This window comes from Odontomachus brunneus, unplaced genomic scaffold (genome assembly GCF_010583005.1).
Source record: "Odontomachus brunneus isolate Ranch 3 - 2012 unplaced genomic scaffold, Obru_v1 Obru_scaffold_087, whole genome shotgun sequence".
Lineage (NCBI taxonomy): Eukaryota > Metazoa > Arthropoda > Insecta > Hymenoptera > Formicidae > Odontomachus > Odontomachus brunneus.
The window spans coordinates 709,916-733,740 of record NW_022639537.1 but is presented as its reverse complement, the minus strand read 5'-3'; the positions used below and the strand labels follow the sequence as shown (position 1 = coordinate 733,740).

Genomic DNA, 23,825 nt, shown 5'->3' with positions numbered 1-23,825 from the left:
TACTTTAAGGCTGAGTTCCCACTGAGCGCGTCACGCGTCACGTCGTCTGCCTGCGTCACGAATTAACCAATCAAATCCTCTAATTGGGATGAAGCGCGCGCGACGCATGACACACTTGTTCCAATGGAACGATTTGATTGGTTAACTCGTGACGCAGGCAGACGACGCGACGCGTGACGAGCTTAGTGGGAACTTAGCCTAAGGGTGCGTTCCCACTTAGCGCGTCACGCGTCGCGAGGTTCTTCGTGGACTAGTCAAATCCGTTTTATTTATCGTAAAGTTAGGTAATAAAATAGGACGATTTGACTGGTCCGCGACGGACAACGCGACGTGTGATGCGCTAAGGGCAGGGGCACACAGAAAAACTTATAGCGTTTTGGATTGATCCTGGGTTAATCGCTCCGAGAGCGATTAATGACATCATAAGTCTTTACTAATCAATCATAAAGCTTATAAGTACTTGTTCGACCAATAAACGTAGGCTGAATAACCCAGAGTGATTAATCGACTGATTGCACAAATTCACAATTTAGGGTTCTCACAGAAGAATGATTATTTTGCATTAGCCTTTAACGACAACAATGGCTGCGTTCAGCAAAGAAAGCTGCTTTGCAACTGTTGTAAAATTCGTGAACATGCTCTTGGATTCAACCAAAATTAAGAGCATGCTCCAATTAGATTCACGAATTTTACAACAGTTGCAAAGCAGCTTTCTCTACTGAACGCAGCCAATGTAAAGTTGTTTTCGATTCTAGCGAAATTCTCAAGCCGAATTGGATACACAATCTGAACATTCCGCCAATCACGTCAATACATATATGATGAAAGCAGTGGTCAGAGCAATGGCGTAGAATCACTAAGGGCTATTGCACACAAATTGACATAACTGCATATGCATAGCATAAGACCGTATGTACCAATGAGCATCAAGTATTAAGTCGCCATATTGGTGCCATATGCTTAATATTCGATGCTCATTGGTCCATACGATCTTATGCTATGCATATGCAGTTATGTCAATTTGTGTGCGATAGCCTTAATGGTTAGGTGTACTCAGCCAATTATTGAAGTCTTAAAGTCATGTAGGTTATACTATATATATTATATTCTCAACATTGTCGATACATTCTTCGATCTTTAATTTATTTCACTCAGAAGTTATAACATTCGTAAGTATAGCGGAGATTAGTTAAAACTGTTCCGTGTAAGCGAGCATACATTTTCGGAAGTTATAACTATAGTTGTTGTTAAACCGGTTTTAAGCTGCCGTGTAAACAAATTCAATGGTAATTTTAATTAAAAATCAACTGAACTTGGGAGAAATTCAATACCAATGTTATGTTGCCGTTTCCTGGCAACAAGTACTGTGGCGAGATGACATTGGTTAGTAGAGTTGTTTCTTCTCCGAGCCGAGCCTTCGGATAAGCGCGTTCTAAGCATTCAGTTCAAAGGTGCACGACGCGATAACCTGTCGATTGTCATCATGTATTACCGGAGAGAATGATTCGTTGATACAAATTAGTGAGATGATGCTGTTATCCATGTGATCAATACGATTGTCAATCCGGACATGGCAGGCAGAGCTTTCTGCGTCAAGATACAAGTGGACGTGCACGCGGTATATTGTATATCGTTGATATCAATACTTTCTAAATTTCATGGAGTAAAATTTTATTCAGAAAGTAATGAACAGCTGAGACATGCGAATTTGAATAATTCTTAGATTTATTTAAAAAATAGATTCTCCACTATATGGTAAATTCAAGAGTGAATTAAAGAGATGTGTCCACTGTTACAAAAACATCACTCTAATCGAAACATTCATTTGTGTGAAATTAGGAATTTGTTTTTTGTTCCTGTACTGCTGAACTGTTGCAATAAGTTAGAGTGAGACAAGTATAGTTTTTCTCGCTCTAACTTACTGCACCAGTTCAGCAGTGCAGGAACAAAAAACAAACCTCATAATCCACTTTAAGCTTGGGTGCAATATTCACTTTTATAATAGTATTTTCATTTTGAACAAAATTGTACTCCAAGAAATTTAGAGTAAAGTTACAAACTGTTTCGGAATTATGCTGTATAGAAAATGTGCTCTTCAGGTGACGTGTCCCGGCGTCTGGCTGTGTCCCAATGGCAAAGTGGCACTGCTGATCAATACTCTGAATTCTTGCGTGGAATCCCAACGAATAAGCCCGATTTTTCCACTGCTATTCCACGACAGATTCACCTTCAGTAAAGTGTTCACACGGATAGCCTCCTTGACTGATCTGCAGCGTACCCTGGAGCAAGAGTTTTTACACGCGGAACTGATACAGTGGGTCACCATGACAGGCCGTGGCATCACTCTAGCTACGTTTGAAACAAATTTGGCAGACTTACTGTATCCAGCGCCATGTTTCAAAGGTTTACTGGCTGGTGTGGATATAGATCTACTAATGGAGACGACAAAGTGTTTCCCGGTACGTCCTTTTTTGCCGTGTATTAACAGAAAAACTCAAGAATCGACAGCCTTCATCCATTGTTTCTTTTCGTATTAGGGTATTATAGCACCCAAAATCGAGGTGTCCACGAAAACGGTAGTCGAGGAAGTATTAAGCCCCAGTGACACAAGTATGAGCAAATGTTATGTCGTCAATCCAAAAATGATTAACTCTAAGGTACTTCATAGACGGCGATCGAAATCGTGCGAACTAAGCGCGCGTCCATTCTCTATTTTGTGCATTCGCTTGTAAATCGCGAGGACTGGTTGATTTTATATGCACTGATATGTTTCAGCAAACTACCACGTGCGATCAGAGAAAGAGGCCGGTTAAAGGCATCATTAGGCAACGAAGGGTATGCCATACGAAGAGTAAATTGAGATCTCAGAGCTGCCGACCGTAAGTTTTATCGTATCGAGTGATATTATTATATAATATTATTAATATGAAACTATATATTTACTATTATATAATTATAATCTCATTTATATATGTATACAATTAATAAAGAAGAAAAATATATCAAATATATACAAAATATGTATATATCTTATTTCTAATTCTCTTATTTCTAATATATTGCATACTTTTATAGGTATCGCCAGAGATCGAGTAGCGTGGATGATTCTCATCGATGCCGGTGTATCACAAGTCATCGGACAGGATCGCAACAAGATCACCAATGCTATCATATATTAAGAAAAGATGGCGCATATATGCCTGAATCATATTCGCAGAAGCCAGCCGTGTGTGATAACAGCCATGTTATGGACAATTGTCCAGTTTGTTTAAAGTACAATTGTTATTTTTCGAAATGCTACGACGATTCGGTGGCAGTCAAAGGGCTCTACATCGATTGCCCTAAGCAAAAATACAGTGATACTGCGCACTATCGTAACAGTCGATTCGATAACAGAGCGTGCTGTTGTGTTTGTGGATCGAATAGCGCATCCGACACGCAAGAAGAACCGGCAATGTCAATGTAAGTTGAACATCACTTGAGTCTTTCCGACATTTCTTCTTATATACATGACACGTCACATTACATCGTGTTGTAGATTGCATAAAATGAAAAATCTTCAGAAAACCAAAGGGAAATTGTATACCGTAGAAACGGATGAGTAAGTGACTCCTCTGAGTAAAATTATTCGCCACGCAAACATGAAAACTCGACACTTGAACTTCAAAAATGTTTGTTGTTTCAGCGTTGCAGATTACGACTCCTCTTGCGAATTCACACGGGACCGAATTCACTCAAGTCAGACTTTTTACAAGAATCTAGAAAAATTCTACAAAAGAATGTACAAACAAGCAAAGATACGTGCACAAGAAGTCGAAGATTGATATGATAATTATGTTCCAGTAGGGTCGTTCGTATCGATTTTTGTATTGTTGTTATAAAAAAAATTTGGAAGCACATTGATCGAATGTCTCATACACACGGTATTTAAAAGAAGCTCACGCGATTGGATCGTGTTAATAGAAACTGTCGAGTGTCTATAGAAACTGTTCGACTATTATTGTTCTTTTTTAGGCTCTTGGCCCCTCGCATTGTCTATCTCTTTTTAATGACGTCAGAAGCGAGAAAATGCATGCTAAAAATTCTTGCGAAATACATTGAAATAGAAATATATATCCATAAAGTAACACGTGCAATCGATTAAACAAATTTGTAAGATATTCCGTGCACTCCTTTTGCTCTAACAATCAATAATTTATTGTAAATTAATGTGAATAGAAATAGGCAAAGAAATAGGTTAAGAAGATGAATGTCACGTTAATTTACGACATATTATTGATTATTAGAGCAAAAGAAGAGTACATGGAATATCTTACAAATTTGTTTAATCGATTGTAAGTGTTACTTTATGGATATATATTTTTATTTTAACATATTTCGCAAGAATTTTTAGCATACATTTTCTCGCTTCTGACGTCATTAAAAAGAGATAGACAATGCGAGGAGCCAGGAGCCTTAAGAACATCGCTACGAGTGTTTCAATGGCGGTATTTCTCTTTCGCCGAGTACTGATTGCCACGTGAAATAAATCGATTACGTTGGGAGGAGATATGTATAATATGAAAAAGGAAACGTATCTAAACGGTACGTGTGTATACATAAACTATTTTTTTCTTTTTTTCTTTATTTTGTAAACGCTGCTTGTCCTATCTTATATGTCGGCAGATTAAAAATTCTATCGCCGCGCAGGGCAACGGTTTTCTGCAAGAGCGCCGGCATTCGGAGATGTAAACCGCGTGCTTGCGGACTCCACGCTCTTAATAAGACAGTATCATCCATGTTGACGCTGATCGCCATCCATCCTACAACAATGAAAAACTTGGTCCCAGTTGTGAAATCAAAAGTTAAAGCGCGACTATGTGATGTTCGCCTATTTTGACATAAGTTCGTGTTATTAGATAATCTTATTCATATCAATAATTTTATTCTTATCAACTGTTATTAGAGAGATAACTTATTAATATCACCTGCACTGGATAAAACAACGTCGGCGACCGATATGTTCCTTCCGATGCCAGTGACTTTCATCTCCTTAGATCCTAACGCCGGCCAGTGTTTCAGTCGGTCCGAATCATTCTCAGGCACGACGAAGGCTTTCGTGTTCAATAATTCATTGTACACATCATCTGCGTCCGCGGTTAAAGTCATAGTAATCGGTAACTCAGTGCTCGCAAATATCGTACATCTACGCGACAATTACGCACAATCATTTTTAACATTGGCATATCTTCGCGCTAGAGGAACATCGTTACATCGCTCACGTTAGCGATTCTACGCGCGATTACCTGATATAGTCGCAGCCCTCCAGATAATCCAGTCTGCCAATCCCAGCCAGAAATATCGTCTGGTTTGGGTGCAAAATGAACGTTCTCGGTATGATTATTTGTTTCGGCAAAACCGACAATAGCTCCTCGGTCGTCAACAAATCCAGGATTTGATCTGGCTGAATAGTGCCCGGAGTGTCATAACACCATCGGCTATACTTGAACTCCTCCTTTGTCTCGTCGAAGCCGAAGTTTTGCGTGTTCGCCGTGTATTTCTCCATAGCGAATGGATCTTTCGTTTGCTGAAGTTTAGATTTCGGCTGAAACGTTTTGCCGATGCGACCTAAATTCCAAGTCTAATGTTTATTTAGAGCAGATCGAAAGTATCGATCGATCGTACGTGATCGATCTGCTTGATGAAGATCCTGTGCGAAAACGTACTTTGCAACGTGACGTATTTCAAATTCCGTGACTGCTTGAACTGCTCGACTCTGATTTGTTGTTCGGCCAGCAACTGCTGCTTCTCTTCTTGCAAACGCATCATCCTCATGTACAGCCGCCACCTCTGCGGGTTTAGAATGGGAAACTTCAGTAGACGTAAAGTTGTGCCTGGCCAGGGGGATACGGTTGCGCGTTGTATAAGATCCACGGCTTGCACTTTGCAATAATCGGATTGTAACAGAGTATTGAACAGCGAGGACTTGCCCACGTTGGTGCATCCGATTACGTAAACGTCACCTGGAGATTAATTAGTTAATTAATGAATTAATTATATCTATGAGAGGAAGAGGAGAGAAACAGAGGGCAAGAGAAGAGAGAAAAGCGAAGTATTCAAGAATTGAGATAATACACATGCATAATCCAAAAAAAATACTGAAATCTTAAGAGTGGTACAATGTTCCGAAAAATCACAATCCCGAAAACTGAATATCGGGACAATATGTCGAAATACTTTTGGGATCCACTTTACGAGACGTTATTTTACTTTTCAAATTCGGGACTTCAATATTACACGTTATCATGCACGTTCACCGTGATATCAAGAATATTAAAGATATCTTTAGAAAAACGTATTTACCTTTATACTTCCAGAGATTGTGAAGTTTATTAATGAGCTCTTCTATACCGTAGCCGGTTTTAGCCGATATAAGTGCTACATGTTTGATATACTCCTTACTGATTCCAGTGTTTTCCACAGCCTTCGACAGACACTCCTTAACGTGAGTGAAGAATTTCGGCGAGTCCTGAGGCAACAGATCCACCTTGTTGCCCACGACGAACACTAATGTTCGAGGATGTAGCACACTTTTGATCTCCGGCCATATACTGCACGGGAAGTCCGTGAGATCGACCATCAAGATCACGGCGCACTTCTTCGTCTTGATGACTTTGATCAACTCCACGAACTTATCCGGCGACACTTTCACCTCCAGCATAGCGTTATAATACTTCATAAAATGACACCGCTGGCAGATCATGAGCCGTAGCTCAGATATGTTCTTTTTCAGGAAGAGCTCCGATGGCAGGTAGCCCGGTAAAGCATGATCCTTGCAGTGCAATAAAGCACCGCAACCGCCGCATGGCACGGGACTGACTCTGGAGTTCGGATCCGGGGTGCCGTAGTTATTAAGCCACGTTTCATCATTTAATGTGTCATCGAATTGCTCGTAGTCGGTCATCCAATTGGTCGGAACATTCGACAGATCGGTCTTATAAGATACGCTTATCCCTTTCTTCTCCATATATTCATTCAGCGTGAGATCTTCGCCGGTGTTCTCCTCGAGGATGTTCTTCGCTATTAGATATTTCTCATAGAGGCTTTTGTACTTCTCATTCAATGGTAATGTGCTCTCGTTGAAATCTACTTCAATGGAATTATCCGCGGCTATGTTTACGTTACTGTACTTATCTGTGCTAGCGTACGGCATATGTACAGGCCTCGTTACGTCTTTCCTCGAACTCGCGTCAGAGACTTCTTCTTCTTGATTTCCTTGCAAGCTTACGTCGTTTTTCTCACCCGTGTCCAATAATACGCTATAGACGGGGTCATGAACGAGTTTCCAAGTTTGCATTTCCTTTTCGATATTCTTGGCAAGCTTATTTCTTAAAAAACGTTTCAGAATACCCGGCCTTACTCGATCGCGATCCAGATGATCGCAATATATCAATTTTTCACGCAGCGCCTCGACTCTTGAATCAACAGGTAGTTTTTTGTCCTTGGTGTCGAATTTTGTAGAATAACCAAACACCTGGACCAGGTGCTTATAATTGTCCCGATAGGTTTTCAAGTAACAGTACGTGTTATCCAAATAACTCCTCCGGGTTAGATATTTGCTAAGAATCATTAGTCTGGTATTGTTTGTAATTAGCATCCTGCTGATACAAAATACTTCAATTTGCTATATATTGTTGATCCTGTATATGGGATAATCGTGATGTGGCAGGCTAAAGTAACCTCTGCACCCAGCAAGAATGGAACCAAACTATCCCTGAAAGAAACATGACTTAGGGCCGGTTGCTCCAACTTCTTGGTAAATTAACTGTTAGTTAAATCATATGTCTTTGTTTTTCCTTTAATTTAGACAAAGACAGACATATGATTTAACTATCAGTTAATTTATTAAGGAGTTGGAACAACTAGTCTTTAGGGAGATTGTTCCAATCTCTTGGTAAGCTACCTGACAGTTAAATCATATCTGTCTTTGTCTAATTTGAAGAAAAAACAGACACAGACATGATTTAACCGTCACGTAGCTTATCAAGAGGTTTGAACAATCGGGTCTAAAACTTAGTACACATAGTAGACAAATACATATACTGCATTCAAGGAAATATTACTTGTTTCAAGTATTTCATAAATTTAGATGTCCACTAATCTGTTATAAATTTTTATCACAAGCATCAAATTTGTTCAAGATATATTCAAAACCCTATTTAACATTTAACATTTCAATCAAGAATATGACATTAAAATATTCACCTACAACCTGTATTCAAATACACCTTACTTACTACTACATGAAATTGAACTTTTTCTTAGTTTAATGATATTCTCATAAAGAGAATACATTTTTTTTTAAATAAAGAACTTTATCAGTAATTTTTGTTATATAGATAATATAACAGAAAATGAAAAACAGGTTTATACATAACCATAAATGTGCTTGCCATGGAAAATGCTGCTCAAAAAATGAAAGTATGATATCTACTATGTAAAATAACATAAATTAACATTTTTGTATTTTTTTTACATAAATGTAACTGCAAATATACCAGATTGATGCAAATAAATGATTCTTTTGTATTTATGCAAAGTTTAAGTTTCTATTTTGAAATATTTTAATGAAAAAGCACTTTCCACACAAGTGGTTGAAATACCACAAATAGCGAATATATCAGAGATACTGTTTATAAAGAGATAGAATAACAGTATTAACTTACAACACTATATTTTTATGATGATTTTATACACCATTTAAGAAATTTTCAAATGTTGGGTGTCATTAGAATTTCAAAGTCATTTATTGTCTTCTGCTTCCTCTTCTGTTTCTTATATGTATCACACTGATGTTTATAAATTATAACGTGTTAGAGTATGTAGACGTTTTTCTATTGAATATGACGTTTCTCTATTTCTATCATTTCTGTTAGCAGACAGTTGCTCTATTCTTTTTAACTGCATTGCTGAACTAGCACAATAAGTTAGCTAGCCATACATACTGGCTGCGTTCCGAAATTCACTGCCAGTACTGAAAATTTATAGTTCATGTCACGTATACTATAGAATTTCAGCACTGGCAGTGAATTTCGGAACGCAGCCACTTTTCGTAACAGTAACCGTAAAGGCCAAATCACACTAGCAATTGACGATTGACGATTGATGATTGAGATTAGATTTTGACGAATCAACGAGCTTTAACCTTAGCTTGCTTTGTTCCAATTGGTCAAGTTCCAATCTTTAATTGTCAATCATTAATCGCCAATCGCTAGTGTGATTTGGCCTTTAAAGGTCGCGCGGCGGAAGTTTACGCAACAGCCAATCACTATGTTGTTTTTCCGTGAGAACTACAAGGTTATTACGGAAAGTAGTATATTGATTGGCTGTCGCAGGAACTTCCGCCGCGCGCAAGCGTTACCGCGTCCTGTGGGCAGAAGCTATTACGGTTACTGTTACGGAAAGTGTGTGTGGCCAGTTTTAGAGTGAGAGAAAGTATATTTATTTCAGTCTAATGGCTCCTGCCCACAGGACGCGGCAACACTTGCCGCGTGGCGGAAGTTCGTGTGACAGTCAATCAATATGCTGCTTTCCGTAATAACCTTCTAGCTTTTACGGAAAAACAACATATTGATTGGCTGTCGTGCGGACATCCGCCACGCGGCAAGCATTACCGCGTCCTGTGTGCAGGAGCCATAACTTATTGCACTAGTTCAGCAGTGCAGCTAAAAAGAACAGACTAAGGGTCTGTTCTTTTCAGCTGCACTGCTGAATTGAGGCCCTATTCCATAACCACTTATCGACAATTGTCGGATCGGTAGTCGTGATTGCGCAGCTTTTCTGTAGTACAAAAAAGCTGCGCAACGACGTCTATCGATTCGACAATTGTCGGTAAGTGGTTACGGAATAGGGCCCCCTGTACTAGGATTCTGTAACTCGTTATTGGAGTTAACGACAGTTTTGTTATCGTTGCGCAGCTTTTGTATACCGTAGAAAAGCTGCGCAATGATAACGAAACTGTCGTTAATTCCAATAACGAGTTACAGAATCCCAGTACTGGTGCAATAAGTTAAGCCAGCGGCACACGATGCTTGTTTTCATGCTGGATTGCTTGCTGGATGGAAATACTCTGTTCTGATTGGTGCATTTCTGAAGACGGACCAATCAGAATAGAGTATTTCCATCCAGCAAGCAATCCAGCACGAAACAAGTATCGTGTGCCGCTGGCTTTAGAGTGAGAAAACATATATTTGTCTCACTTTCAGTTCAGCAGTGCAGCTGAAAAAACAGATCAAAAGTAAAGCTGAAAAAACAGATCAAAAGTAAAGCTGCGCAATGATAACGAAACTATCGTTAACTCCAATAACGAGTTACAGAATCCCAGTACTGGTGCAATAAGTTAAGCCAGCGGCACACGATGCTTGTTTTCATGCTGGATTGCTTGCTGGATGGAAATACTCTGTTCTGATTGGTGCATTTCTGAAGACGGACCAATCAGAATAGAGTATTTCCATCCAGCAAGCAATCCAGCACGAAACAAGTATCGTGTGCCGCTGGCTTTAGAGTGAGAAAACATATATTTGTCTCACTTTCAGTTCAGCAGTGCAGCTGAAAAAACAGATCAAAAGTAAAGCTGAAAAAACAGATCAAAAGTAAAGCTGCGCAATGATAACGAAACTATCGTTAACTCCAATAACGAGTTACAGAATCCCAGTACTGGTGCAATAAGTTAAGCCAGCGGTACACGATGCTTGTTTTCGTGTTGGTTTGCTCAGCTTTCTTTCTGCTGAACGCAGCCAATCTATTGATTACGCGCTTACGCAGTACGCGGAAAATACATGCAATAGGACTTCAGCCTTAAGTTTATCTTCAGATGCTGTATAGATTATTTCATTGGTTATGGAATATCTGAAGATGAAACCACCAATCACAACCGCATATGATCTAGAAGTTTTCTAGTGTCGGCCAATTGATGTAGTTTGTGGGGCTATGCACAATTGAATCATGGACAATTAATGTACATTCTTTACTTAATTCTTAAAATATCCGCTACGAACCGCCACTAATTTAAATTGAACTCATGATTCTATTCAGTGTTCACTTTGTGACGTTATGTAGCATCAAGAAATTGACGGAGCCACAGAAACGGAACGTAAAGAAATTGAATATCAATTTATATTTTGTGGTTAATTAATCAAACGTCGGAGTGTCATATTACGGCAAGATGATGTCGCTACAACACATGAAAAATGTACTGAAGTTTAGCTTTGCAAATTGTACCTTGAATATAGTACTTTGAAAATAAATTCCTGAAATTTGAGAATTTTTTTTATCGTAATTTCTACGTAACGATATCGTACACATTGATCTGTTGAAAATGACATTTTTGCATTGATGGTCTGCAGGTGTTACCTGTCATACAACAAACACTCGCACAGAGACATTTCCATATGAGTGCAGTTCTCAGCAAAGTCCAGTCTGGGCGATACAAAATCACAGTTAACAAAGACAAGCCACTGACATATGAAATGGCAAATCCACCTCATTATATAGCTCACAGAAAGTCTTGGAACTCTTGGAACACCTGTAAGCATACAACAAATCTGCTTATCAATCTCTTGCTTCCTAATTGAGTGTATTATCTTTCTAGCAAACATTAAGGATGGCAATAGGCCATCTGAAACAGCTATAGAGGATATATTCATTCGACAGTTCATGAGAGGCACCTGGCACAATTTATTTGCTAGTGAGGTTATTATTAAACGGCAGCACAATATTATTAGGATAGCTGGAATCATCACTCGTACCATAGCACCTACAAAGATATATTTCTTAATTGGTTATACAGAAGAGTTCTTAAGTTATTGGCTGCAATGTCCTATCAAAATAGAACTGGTAACAACTAATAGCAAAGAGGATGTAATATTTAAGTATATATAAATAATGTAAATCTGAGACTCTTGTAATATTTGTTATGATTGACTTTGCACAGTGCAAAATAAATTGGTTGTTTTGTTATAATTTAACTATTATCATATAAGTATTATATACTGTAAGTACATATGAGATCTCATTGAAAATGGTTGAAACATCAACGTTTGAGCCATTTTCGATGAGACAAAGCTCGCGACTCACAACATTGCGCGATCGTCAATATTTCTCCATTAAGAAGGTGATATCGTTTGAAATATTGCCTCCTTAATATCTCGAAATTTGAAATTCAAAATTTGGTTGTTTGAAAAAATGGTATTCTTTTCGTTTGATATAATTAATCTACATATGTGCTTTTCACCATCTCGTGTCAGATACCATTTACACAATTATCAATATTTTGACGAATTACGGGTAAGAACACGCGTTTCGCGACTTTCGCGTGTTAATCTTGCAGAGAATGGGGAAAGCAGAAGAAAGTTACAGGAATGACTTATTTTATTCCTTGCACTTATCTTTCATTTATTTTGCATTACTTATATAATAAATCGTTACATTCGGTCATGACTCAAACGCAGCCCATATACAATCATTGCATCTTTAATAAAAAGAGAAATTATACAGCATACCACAGAAGGAGGGATGTTCTTTTGTTCAGGTGAAAACTGAAAGGATATTCAAAGAGCAGACTCGACGGAGCATTCAAACTCGTGTGATATAGTCGCAAAAATTTTACATTTAATTCTCTATTAGACCACACTTTTCTCCTTCGTTTCCTTTGTTTTTCTTTTCTTTTTGTTAATTTTTTATGCCTTTACAACTCCTATTTTCGTTCAGGACCATTCAATCAGGACCGTGTATAGCTGTTACATTTGTACTCTTTATTTTTGCCGCGTTTCATCGTGAGTATATTTCATTCTGTACGTGAGTGTTCAATAAAGAAGGATGCTAAAGTAACGGAGGGGACAGGTACCCGCGAGTATAGAACCTACTATCTGATTTATATCGACAGCATACTAGATGTATAATAATAGAATCGAATCCATGCTGAATATATTCGAAACAGAATAGTCTCTAGAAAAATACATGCGGCACAATCGTATCAATTATTTAAACAATCAATGTCACGAATTTGATGTTTCCAGATGTAAATAATTTCTCGTTAGTTAAGTCAGTTAGGAGCGCTCCTCAACTTCGTGCGAATCACGAATCAAGCGACCGAATCGTACACGATGAGAAGTGTCGATACGAAAGACTAAATTCTTTCAAGAGAAAAAGAAAGAAGAGTGAGAGAAAAAGAGAAAAAGAAAGAAAAGTAAGAGAAAAAAAGAAAGAGAAAGAGAGAGAGCTTACACGAAACCTGATTGAACTCGCGGATTTTTAAGCGCTGAGATGTAATTGATCTTACGACGGACGCAACAATTGTGTTCCAAGGTCTACGACATTTTTTTTTGATCGCTCTTTTTATAAAAGTACAGGCTGAAATGTGCTGTGCTCGTCTTATCTTTATAATATCCTAGTGTAACTGTATATCTTCTTAACTATGGAAGTCAAAGTATAACGCTGTATCACGCAATGCCATGTAGAATAATAACTTCGAAGTTCGACGCGCTTTTTCTCCTTTTCTCTTCGGGCCAACTTTTTCTCAGTCTGTACAAATTTTTAGTACATCAGTCAATCTGATTCTTTCGTTTTTCAGCGGATATATGAGCCGAATGTGCGTCGTAAAAATGGAAGAATTTCAACCTTTTTCCTGCGACTTGGTCGATTGTTGGCCAAGTGTTTCTCGAATTCACGATTGCGCATTATTCCACGTCAGACTGCGCGTACAGCGTCCTTTTTGTTTATATTTATGCATACGTGTTATCCTTAAGTTACGATCCTAATCGTAGATTATCAATCAAAATTATACCAAGAGTATACGCTAAACATTCCAAGCGGTAGAACACAGCGTTCACATTGTACAAGAGACTTGAAAAAAAATCATCGCTATCTCCACCACATCGATCCTAAATAAAAAGATCTACTTAATATTAAGAAATAATATCTAAAAGAAAGAGAGAATCAAAAAGAGACCGAGAAACGCGCTTCTGATATTGCTGTCGTATAAGGAGCTCAGAGGATGGTAAAAAAAAAAAGGAAAAAGAAATCAATGGTATTCGGAGAGAAGAGAGAGTGCCTGACACGCGTGGTGCACGCGCACGCACACGTTATCCGAGAAACTTCATAAAAACTGGAGAAATGATATTTTCCTCTTCCTTGGAGCGCGACTCGAGAAAACAACTTAGCGGCTTGACAACGTAGATAGATAAAGATTATTCTACTATTACACGCTACACAGAGTTTGATGAATCCTCATTGACGTACATTGACTGGTTCATTCGCTCGACACCTCGAATATCGGCAGATAATACTAGTTTCTCTTCGACGCGATCTATTCGAATTCTCAGGAAAGTTCGTTTAGAGAACAGGGATTCTCAATCATCCTCGCGTCCACGGATTCTTTCGAGGTAGTTCCTCGCGAATGTTCGTTGAATTCTTCTAATTCTTCTAACGCGTAAAACGAGATAGGCGACATTACAGAGAGAGTTGATTAAGTCGAGATGGAGTTGTCAAAGTGTTCGTTAAAAACAGATGAAATCGGGCAGAACCCCATGAAATGCAGCCACAGAACGCAGCCCGAGGACTCCGTGGCTCAAAAGACCCCCTACGCAGATGCGATACATTATTTAGGAAACTACGCGTTTCGCTGCAAACGCGTCGTCGCGGCGGTTCTGAAAAGACAGTGCCATGAAGAAATGCATTCTCGAAGAAAATTGGCACTTTCTCAGTTGTTTTTCCGTACAAAAAATGGAATGGAGGCGTTCACGCGACACACCGTTAACGTTGAATAAATAAATCGCTATCTTTTTACAAAATTATCACGGCTACGAATCACGATGTTTACAATATGCCTTTTCCTTTTTCGAAACCAAAGTGGTTAATCAGTTGTTCTTTTTTTTTAGATATTTACAGTACACGATCGCGCGATAAAGCAAAGACCGATGTGTTGTTCACGAGATAAATGTTTGAGGCACCTCGTCGCGAAACTCTCGATTGATGACGTCATAGTATATGACGTCAAAAATATACGACAAAAATTCTTATAAAATACGTTGTAATAGAAAAATGTGTATCCATGCGATGACCCTTGCAATCGATCGGACACATTTGTAAATAGTCCTGAATGCTTTTCTTTCGTTCTAACAATCAATAAGTAACTACAAAATTAATGTGACAAAATCGTGAGGAAAGTTAGATGAAAAAAGTAAGTGTTTTAATTTCACAGTAATCTATTGATTGTTAGAGCAACAGAAAAGCGTTGGAAATATTTTAGTGTTCAGTCGATTGCAAGTGTCATAGATATAATGAATGTTTTTTTTATATATCTTTTTATTTCAACGTACTTTGCAGAAATTTTGGCCGTGCATTCACTGGCTTCTGGATCAATGGCTTAAATCAAGATTGCCGCGACGAGGGAACCAGAAGACTTAAAAGCCCGTATTAATAGTCGTTATCTGGAACTTGTTCCACGTGAAATATTTAGATCTGAATTTAGATTTGAGTTTCTTGCTTGAACTATATAATACATTTGTAATCGCAATTCAATTGAAAAACTCACATCTAACATCTAAATTCAAATCTGAATACCTCATCCAAGTTTCACGTGACGATTATTAATACAAGTCAAAGTAATCTAGCAGAGAATTATGATACACTGCGGTAGAGAAAGAGAGACGGAGGGAAATAAAAGGATGAAATGACGTATAGGCCAGTGAAGCCTATCACCGATGGCGGTAAGAGCACTACGAAAGATTCCTTATTAAAACATCTGTTGAAATAATGCAAGGACAGTTCCTGGGACTGTCCCACTTATTGTCAAGCTTAGATAAGTATCTTACTCTTCGCGAGTGACGTTACTTATCCTCGTTCACGTGATTGACAAACGAAAAGTCGGCAGAGAATCGACCGTAAGATCGATCGGCAAAACGAACCGCGAGAATTTCACCGGGAGAGAAAAAGATGTCAATTTCGTATAGTAAAACTGAATGTCCTTCAGAATTTATGTACTTGGCGTTGCGGCATTACCTCCCGTGTGTCACTTAACATGCAACACGTTAAATCAGATTTAACGATATGCGGATGTCTTAATTACAAAGAGATCGCTAAGACAAACCGTCAATCGTTTGATGATGTAAACAAAATCGACTGTATCGTCAAGCGTTTCGGGACGGGCGGCTACATCCTTGTAAAGGAGAATTCACATCTTGGGATAGAAAAGCAGAAAGCAAAGAGGTAGAAGCCAATCAGAACTCGCGCTGCTGGTCAGAATATATCAACAGACAGCTGCTGCTTTTCTATTTTCTTATATATATATTTTGATTAGCTTCTGCCTTTCTGTTCTTTGCAAGATGTGAATTCTCCCCTACGCGAAGCATGTCCTCGTGATTCCAAACGCGAGACATCGACTATAATCGAAAGAAAAACCCGTCTTGGAGAAAATTCGCGACGCGAAACGATTACAATCGACTTGTTTCGAGCTGTATAGCTAATATCTACCTTAGCACGCGTTATTTCGATACAATATACGATATTCTAGGGTCGCATTTCTAGGGTCAGGATCGTTATTATTATGCGTGTTAAAATTACGTTAACGAGCACGCTTCAAACGATCCGTTGTCGTGCGATATTATTCTGGTCTCTTGAGATCTACCCGCGAGAAAACATTCAGAGAGAGGGAGAGAGAGGCTGGAATCGCGTTTTTAAAGCTGCTCGTCTCACTAGAATTCTCATCCTTCGATCGAGACGCGTGAGACGCGATAGAATTATAAATGGAATATCTCGTCGCGAATCGCAGATCGTGTGAAGCACGCTTCTTCATTCAGTAGAAAAAATTTATATACAATTCTCGCTGGCCGGCGTCGATTCTATTCGAGAGAGAAAAAGGAAATGAGAGAGAAAGAGAGAGAACGCGGGGTGAAATTAGAATTGAACAACTCTTTCGACACGGGTGATATCGGACTTTTGCGCGTCAGGTGGTGAAATTTTATTCATAACATAGAGATGATCCCCGTCAAATATCAAACTAAAGATCTGTCTGTTCCTTTTCTCTTTTTTACATGCTTTTGCATCTCGATAAAATTTGAATTCGTAGAAAGCCCATGCCGAAAGAGTCGATTCGGGATTCATCAAACACTTTCGTTACAGTATATGTGCACGATTCCCTTAAAAACATTGCTACTACGTGTGTGTATTTCGCGCGTGCGCATGTTGTGTGTACGCGTTGTACAAATAAACGAGAGAACACGTTAATATAAGGCGAGTTTTTTAATTCATCGATGGATCCATTGCATGATGCGTAAATACAGCGAAACATTGCATTTGCGCATCATACGATGGATCCATCAATGAATTAAAAAACTCGACCATAATTCTAATGTAAGATAACGCGCGTTATAGCGTAAAATTTCTCACGACGATCCGCGGTCGATTTTTGCACCTTTTCGCGGTGAAAAGCCTCCAAATTATTTCTACTGAATTGCGGTAACGTCCCGAAAGAAGAACGGCGATCTCGGAGACGACGTGACACAGCGCGAATCATTCAATCGGCGCATCAATCGGTTGATCGACCGATTAATATGCAACTAATATTGATCCATTCGCGTCGCAGGAACCATCTGCTCGCAATGTCGTTGAATCGTTACCCACAAAGCCAGATGAATAAACCGAAGTTACATGTTCGAGTATAATTTGCGAGATATTTTGAATTTTGCCCACGAGAAAATACGGTCCTTTGATCTTTCTTCTTGATACAAAGTTGAAACGTCGTCTCGCAGTATCACCGAGTTTACAACAGCGGCAGCAATTGGATGTTCGTGAAAGTCTACAGTACATATTATGTGAATTCCCTCGAGTCTCTCCGTTCGCTTCGAACAAGAAGCTAATACATCCGAAATATTACACTACGGTTTGGCGAGCGAGCCGAAATGCATGCGAGCACGTCGTGCGTACGATCGTCGCCCGACCAACTGACCGATCATAACCACTCGTTCTCGCTCCCTGCCAACAAAGATGTGTATATACGTGCTAAAGCGAGCGTGTATACATTTCTCTCGATATATATCTTCACGAACAACAATTGAAAAGCGATCACGAAGGAGGAACGAGGCAGCGAATATGTGCTCGCGTCTTTTTCTACGTTTTTCTTACATCATGCAAGAAGCGCTTTGATTTGACGCGTCTTCGATCGAACAGAGGCTTCTTCTCCCCATGTTGCACATTATTATACAATTGATTGTTACATTTATATCCCTAAAACGCAAATGCATGTCCACATGTCGGAAAACAAGAATCGAATAGATACAAACGTATACACTCATGTTCTGTTTACCTTTTCTTTCATTTTCTTTCAATTCTTTTTTTTAGTTTAGCTTGACGCTCTTGCTAGTAGATAAGAGACAATCACGGAGTGAGCTTCGCCGGAGGGAAGCGATGAAAATACCCATGCGATCTCGGAGAATACTAGCTTTGGCTGAGATATATCGCTTACGCACTGTTTTTCCCTTTTGGTATATCATCTTGAGCGCGATCGCAAAAGAAAGCAAAATTTCGCAAAGAAATCGTGTCAGATTTTGTGTTTGGCTTTTTAGTTGTCCTCACACACAGAAAAAAGGACTTGTGGTGCTGGTCCAAATTTTGATCGCCGTCAAGGCAGCCGGAAGATCCCGCGTTCAAGCAAAACATAGGTACTTTCACCCCGAAAATACATTTTCGCACACGTTACTTTTAAGAATTAAGAGACCATATTACGAACTGTTCACTAATTTCCTCGCTACATAATATATCGTAATGGCAAAAAAAAGGAGCGAGTTAAAAACTATTATTATCGTGCGCTTCTTCTGACTTTTTTTGTTCTGTTCTCATTTCGCCTCTTACAGAGCCCATCTCGGACAATCTATGATTTGCGACGGTATTCGGAGTGAAATTGTTCTCTTCGAGTTATTCTTAGCTGTCGCGCTCGTTGTTTACAAAGACTAACAAAAACCGATTGCCAACGGAATACAACTTTTCCTCGAATGTCGCATAAAAATATTTTACAAATGTTGAATACTTTTTGTAATGATCGCTTTTTTTTTTTAAATAAATAGCTAAACAGACTTGTACCAATATTTCTCAATGCATGCTTCATCACCTGACGTTTGAAGCGCATTGTCGATATTTATTACTCACTGTATATGTATATTACAAGAAAAATTCAATTGCGAATTACAGATCGTCCGCAGTGTGGGCTTAATGCAAGGCAGCATAAATAAATATTCTCTCCAATTTCGTCACCGTCATTGTCAAGGAGAGATCGTCATCGTAATCTCTCCTCCTCGGGTTATTCGCGTTCCGAAATTAGGCCCGAAGTAGCCAGCAATCGATAATGACTCTAACACGTCTCATCAGAGACAGTCGCATGGAGACGTGTCACTCGTTTGCCATGTGCGAAAACACGCTTAATATATAACGAAGGAATATACAAATACATATATATATGTGTACATATATATATATATATATATATATATATATATATATATATATATATATATATATGCAGAGATACTATCTCTTTCGCCAGAGGATATAATAATTAAAACTAATTACCTATTTTATATTATTACAACATTTACTACACAGATGTGTCTTTGACAAACTAATCGCTTACTACTTGTGTAATTCAGTTGACGAGGCTGCAGATGACGCGCGCAAACCAAGACAAGCCAAATGGAAAAAGTCCCTTCTCAGTAAATCAAGTAACAGTTATATAATTATCAGCTATAATTTTTTATTCAACAATATAACTGTTATATAACGCATGTGTTACTTTTATAATTCAAATTTTTATAAAAAACTCAAATTTAAATCTAAATTCAAATCTCAGTTATAATTTTCCACTCAATATAACACATGCGTTGTATTGTCAAGTAAGAAATTATAACTAACTGTTATATAATTGTTACTTAACGTTTGCTGGGTTTCTTCTTAATTATCGATTGTGCCGTGCATAACGAGATCAATTGTTATATTGCTATGCGATATTCATAAAATATTTAAGAATTATTATAGTAGATGTATAAACTTTTACGTATCTTCCCGATGTGCTTCGGTATCGTTCGTGTCGTGTTATCGCACGTACTTTGTGAGTATGCTATCAAAAAAAGATGTATATGTCGAAAGTCTAATCGTATCTTTTTATCATGCCATGACATGCAAAGGATCTTCTCATAACTATGTCCCACGAAGAGCTATTTAGAAGAATTATAAAGAAAGTTAGAAGGGAAGAATTATTATATTGCGCGAAAAGAGAAGAACAAAAATTTGTACATACGATCAAGATGTAAAATTTGTACACACAATCAAGGCGCGCGAGTATAAAGTGAGTATTTTTTACACCTTCGTGAGAACAAGTTCTCTTCTGGATAGTTTGAAAAGAAATAATAAAACGACATGAGGCATGACGTCAAGATTGTCTGTAATTCTACAGAGCATGTGCGTAAATCGTGAAGTGTCTAATAAATTTCTGCATCGCCCTTGATTTACTACTCGAAGAACAGAGTAATAAAGGTACCCGTAAATTGCAGTCAACGTAAAAAACAACGTACCATTGTCATATTTACAAAACATACATATATAAGAAAAATTATATCTCATATCTACAGTACATTCGGATATCGCTTCGAGAGATAGGAAACGAAGAATGAAATTATGTACAGCGATATATAAACGTATAAACATCGAGAACTCTCTTTCTTCCCTCTCGGTTCGTTCGCGCGCCAAGAACCGTCGGACGAATCGATTGCGAATGAAAGACCGAAATGTGAAGTGTTTAACGATGCGCTACGTAAAGTATATTTGCACTGCATACTAAATGTATCATTGCGGTTTTCATAGCGCCCTATCATTCAATATAGTCCCAAATACTGGTCTCTCTCCCTCCCTCCTTCTCTCTCTCTCTCACTTTCTAAGTGCACGCATCCTACATGATAACTAGTAATAATTAGAATCTACATTTTGGTAGCTGCGACTATATAACTGCACGTTTACTAGACGATGATGATAGGTACGATAAAGCGAGAACTAATAAACAGAAAAAAAGAGAGGGAAAGAAAAAAAAATGCGATACGGTCATAGCGAGGCGGCGGTTCGCGCGCGGTCAAATTGCACAGAATTCCCTTTCTCTCTCTCTCTCTCTCTCGTGGCAACTGAATTAACAAGTAGTAATATTCTTTCTGACGCGATAGTATAGAGCGCATACATTAATAATCCGAGCCGAATGGACATACCTATAAGTATGGGCGAAAATGGCGACTGATTTCGCGCGACGCTATGATAGACGTGTGATGATAAACATCGTTTACATTATTGTTTTACTTACAAATACATCCGCTACAATATCAACTACGCTCTCGCCTTCTTATATAACATTATCGTATTATCAATATATACGTGGCCAATAAGAACAGATTTGTACTTGCATTGAAATTGTTTAAGTCAACTCCAATCACTTCGCACAGCCCAGTATAGCATGTATGTTTTTCGTAGTTTTTTTCTCGTTTGCTTCGCGTTTCGTTTAAAAATACAATTTTTTTTCTTTTGTCTCATTGGATGGCAGCATTCTTATCAAAAGGTCTTGGTTTGGAGGATGTTGTAATGACATTTAGGAAGGGGGGAAGGGAAGGAGGGGTTCTCTGTTCTGCTAAAGGGTTGTGTGTGTCTCTCTCTAGCAAGACGCTAAGTTTCTCTGTTGTGTGATAAACACGTGAATAATTGTTCCAATTGCATTTAAAATGTCGATATCACAGAGGCTTTTCTTGAATCGGAATATTCGTCGTCGTTTCCTCTTTTCCTCCTTTCGCATTTTTTTCATCTCTCATTTTATAGGAAAATAGGTATCTACATATTAGTGATAGTAAGTTAGAGAGGTCACGATGCTCTTTAGGCGTGGGAGAGTTAGCACTTTTTTTAAAAATGCAATACACTATACATGGGCTAAACGCATTACAACACGGCTCTCTTCACCTGGTCGTTAGAATTATGTGTTTTGTCTGATCCGGCCGTGCACCGGATTGACAATTTGTAGTCGAGTGTACGGCAATGTATGGAGTATTTCGCATGTATGTGTATATACTACACGTACATAATGGTGTAATGGTATGTAGTGTATGCGCGTGTGTGTAGTGACTGTGTGTAGTGTTTGCCATTGTAGAATAATAGTCGACTGCGAGTGATATTGCTAGAGCCAGAAGTAATAGAAGTGATGCGAATCCTTTTTTTTTCATCCTCGTCGTTTCTCATTATTGATTTATCGTCTCTTGACGGTTACTTGGGCCTAGATCGCAGCGGCTGCTACCTGCGTGAGATCAAACCATTGCTTGTTCCTACTGTCGGTGTCATTTCCAGTTCCACTAACAGAGGAAAATGATCTGAAAACCCCCCCCCCAAAAGCCATTATCGAATCTATATATTTTTGAGCAATAATTCGCACTTGGTGACAAAAATTCTTGTACAAACAACTTATAGAGAAACATCTTATAGAGAAGACTCGTTTATGAAAAGAACTTACCAGATGGTACATGGGGATGGGGACATCCTACCACTTTATGTTCTCTAAACCACTCTTGGCTAAGCGGACCTAAAAGTCCCAGCGGTACCATGCTTTGCTTCGAGTAGAAAATGTAGTCTATTATGCCTTTAAATTCAAATCTGGAAACGCGAGAAGACTATTAATTAAATATTTAAGTTTATTATGTACATGTATATATTGCAACGAAAGTGATTAAGCTTCGACAATTTGTTGAGATTGTTAAATCACTGTGTACGCATTTTCTTATTTTCTGTTTAGCATATAGGACATATCGCTCATTTGCTGCAACAATGACATAAATCAAAATTTTAGCATTTTTTAGTTATTATTATAAAAAGAACGATTTCCGCGTTTATATTTTTTATTGATAACAGCTTTTTAAAAAATTGTAATTTTTTAGTTACGTCATTGTTGTAGCGAATGAGCGATATGTGATTTGAACATTTTTTATATTTAATTGACATGTGAAATAGAGAGAGACGTATCGTCGAACAAATTGCACTTACGTATAATTAGTATAGGGCATGATATCCTCGCTATAGGCGGATGCAAGCTTGAAAGAGTGCGTGAATTCGTTGGGTTTGTCGCAGCCGGAGATCTTTTGTAAACACGATTTGTACGCTAAGTCCTTAAAATCACGATGATCCGCCGCTACACGCCCTGACGTAAGAAACTCAATCACTCCTGTAAAATTAAATAATATTGTAATGGATCGTTATATAATTATTAATATGTGTAATAGATATAAGTAATATTACATATAAATATAATTAAACGTATATTTTTTACACACACATATATACCCGATGTTTGACAGCATCCGTACCAAAGCTAGATTAAAATAGATCAGGTTAAATAATAAGTAGAGACGACCACGTAAAATTTTGATTATTAACGAAAAAAGATTTGCACCGAGCGATAACTAATCACTGGCTAACCAACGTCAGTGATGTATTACCTATCCTGACCTATTTTAACGATATATTCCCAGATAGTACAGTGAATTCAAAAAGAATTCAGTCGTATGTCATCAATTCTGAGTTTATTTTCAGATGCAAAAAGAATTCTTCAAAGTTTAGTTCAGTGAAAAGAATTTTTTTTGAATTCTCTGTGCTAACTGGATTAGTTTTGGTACAGATATTGTTAACCCGGGAATGGGCGCGTTAACAAGGACCAATGTTAGTGAGCGCGTATGGGTCATTTCGACCGAAATATATTTAAGCACACACACACACACACACACACA

At 38.3% G+C, this 23,825-nt stretch overlaps 4 protein-coding genes and 1 long non-coding RNA gene across 9 annotated transcripts in view; 3 read left to right on the top strand and 2 right to left on the bottom strand.

Annotated features, from left to right (window-relative positions):
* Positions 1-1,013: 1,013 nt before the first annotated feature.
* Positions 1,014-3,897, top strand: LOC116848030 (spermatogenesis-associated protein 6). 2 transcript variants are annotated; one of them, XM_032823741.1, is made up of 8 exons: positions 1,014-1,169; positions 1,264-1,618; positions 2,100-2,459; positions 2,538-2,657; positions 2,776-2,879; positions 3,076-3,462; positions 3,539-3,601; positions 3,686-3,897. In XM_032823741.1, exons 2-8 carry the CDS (start codon positions 1,571-1,573, stop codon positions 3,822-3,824), a joined length of 1,221 nt encoding a protein of 406 aa, XP_032679632.1. In that variant the 5' UTR covers positions 1,014-1,169; positions 1,264-1,570; the 3' UTR covers positions 3,825-3,897. The 2 variants fall into 2 exon arrangements, with proteins under 2 accessions (XP_032679632.1, XP_032679630.1); XM_032823739.1 differs by having other exon boundaries at positions 1,016-1,618.
* Positions 3,898-4,436: 539 nt separating this feature from the next.
* LOC116848029 lies at positions 4,437-4,941 on the top strand. Its single transcript, XR_004378888.1, has 2 exons — positions 4,437-4,584; positions 4,666-4,941. It is a non-coding gene; the product is annotated as an uncharacterized LOC116848029 (long non-coding RNA).
* LOC116848028 (nitric oxide-associated protein 1) lies at positions 4,584-9,006 on the bottom strand. Of its 2 annotated transcripts, XM_032823737.1 has the most exons (6): positions 8,706-9,006; positions 6,343-7,753; positions 5,706-6,002; positions 5,286-5,607; positions 4,968-5,185; positions 4,624-4,802 (listed from the first exon to the last, which is right to left on the bottom strand). In XM_032823737.1, exons 2-6 carry the CDS (start codon positions 7,634-7,636, stop codon positions 4,624-4,626), a joined length of 2,310 nt encoding a protein of 769 aa, XP_032679628.1. In that variant the 5' UTR covers positions 7,637-7,753; positions 8,706-9,006. The 2 variants fall into 2 exon arrangements, with proteins under 2 accessions (XP_032679629.1, XP_032679628.1); XM_032823738.1 differs by lacking the exon at positions 8,706-9,006 and having other exon boundaries at positions 4,584-4,802; positions 6,343-7,636.
* A 2,020-nt stretch (positions 9,007-11,026) lies between these two features.
* LOC116848036 (28S ribosomal protein S24, mitochondrial) lies at positions 11,027-12,005 on the top strand. The gene is made up of 3 exons (XM_032823750.1): positions 11,027-11,230; positions 11,385-11,565; positions 11,630-12,005. Exons 1-3 carry the CDS (start codon positions 11,204-11,206, stop codon positions 11,917-11,919), a joined length of 498 nt encoding a protein of 165 aa, XP_032679641.1. The 5' UTR covers positions 11,027-11,203; the 3' UTR covers positions 11,920-12,005.
* Positions 12,006-12,406: 401 nt separating this feature from the next.
* Positions 12,407-23,825, bottom strand: part of LOC116848033 (CCR4-NOT transcription complex subunit 6-like) — a 688,139-nt gene continuing 676,720 nt past the window's right edge. For all 3 annotated transcript variants that reach the window (XM_032823744.1, XM_032823743.1, XM_032823745.1), the window contains 3 exons: positions 23,086-23,263; positions 22,559-22,698; positions 12,407-22,418 (listed from right to left, as the gene is read on the bottom strand). In XM_032823744.1, coding sequence (XP_032679635.1) covers positions 22,342-22,418; positions 22,559-22,698; positions 23,086-23,263 — 395 coding nt within the window. In that variant the 3' untranslated portion in view covers positions 12,407-22,341. The remainder of the gene's footprint in view (positions 22,419-22,558; positions 22,699-23,085; positions 23,264-23,825) is intronic.

Excerpts from the sequence above, each read along its gene's own strand:
- LOC116848028 (XM_032823737.1), bottom strand. The coding sequence starts at position 7,636 with ATGCTAATTACAAACAATACCAGACTAATGATTCTTAGCAAATATCTA. Across the intron at positions 5,608-5,705 it reads GAAATACGTCACGTTGCAAA|GTCGCATCGGCAAAACGTTT; the intron begins GTACGTTTTCGC and ends CTTGGAATTTAG. Across the intron at positions 4,803-4,967 it reads CGTTGTTTTATCCAGTGCAG|GATGGATGGCGATCAGCGTC; the intron begins GTGATATTAATA and ends TCATTGTTGTAG.
- LOC116848036 (XM_032823750.1), top strand. The coding sequence starts at position 11,204 with ATGATGTCGCTACAACACATGAAAAAT. Across the intron at positions 11,231-11,384 it reads CGCTACAACACATGAAAAAT|GTGTTACCTGTCATACAACA; the intron begins GTACTGAAGTTT and ends GATGGTCTGCAG. Across the intron at positions 11,566-11,629 it reads TTGGAACTCTTGGAACACCT|CAAACATTAAGGATGGCAAT; the intron begins GTAAGCATACAA and ends TTATCTTTCTAG.
- LOC116848030 (XM_032823741.1), top strand. The coding sequence starts at position 1,571 with ATGGCAGGCAGAGCTTTCTGCGTCAAGATACAAGTGGACGTGCACGCG. Across the intron at positions 2,880-3,075 it reads AGATCTCAGAGCTGCCGACC|GTATCGCCAGAGATCGAGTA; the intron begins GTAAGTTTTATC and ends ATACTTTTATAG. Across the intron at positions 3,602-3,685 it reads TATACCGTAGAAACGGATGA|CGTTGCAGATTACGACTCCT; the intron begins GTAAGTGACTCC and ends TTGTTGTTTCAG.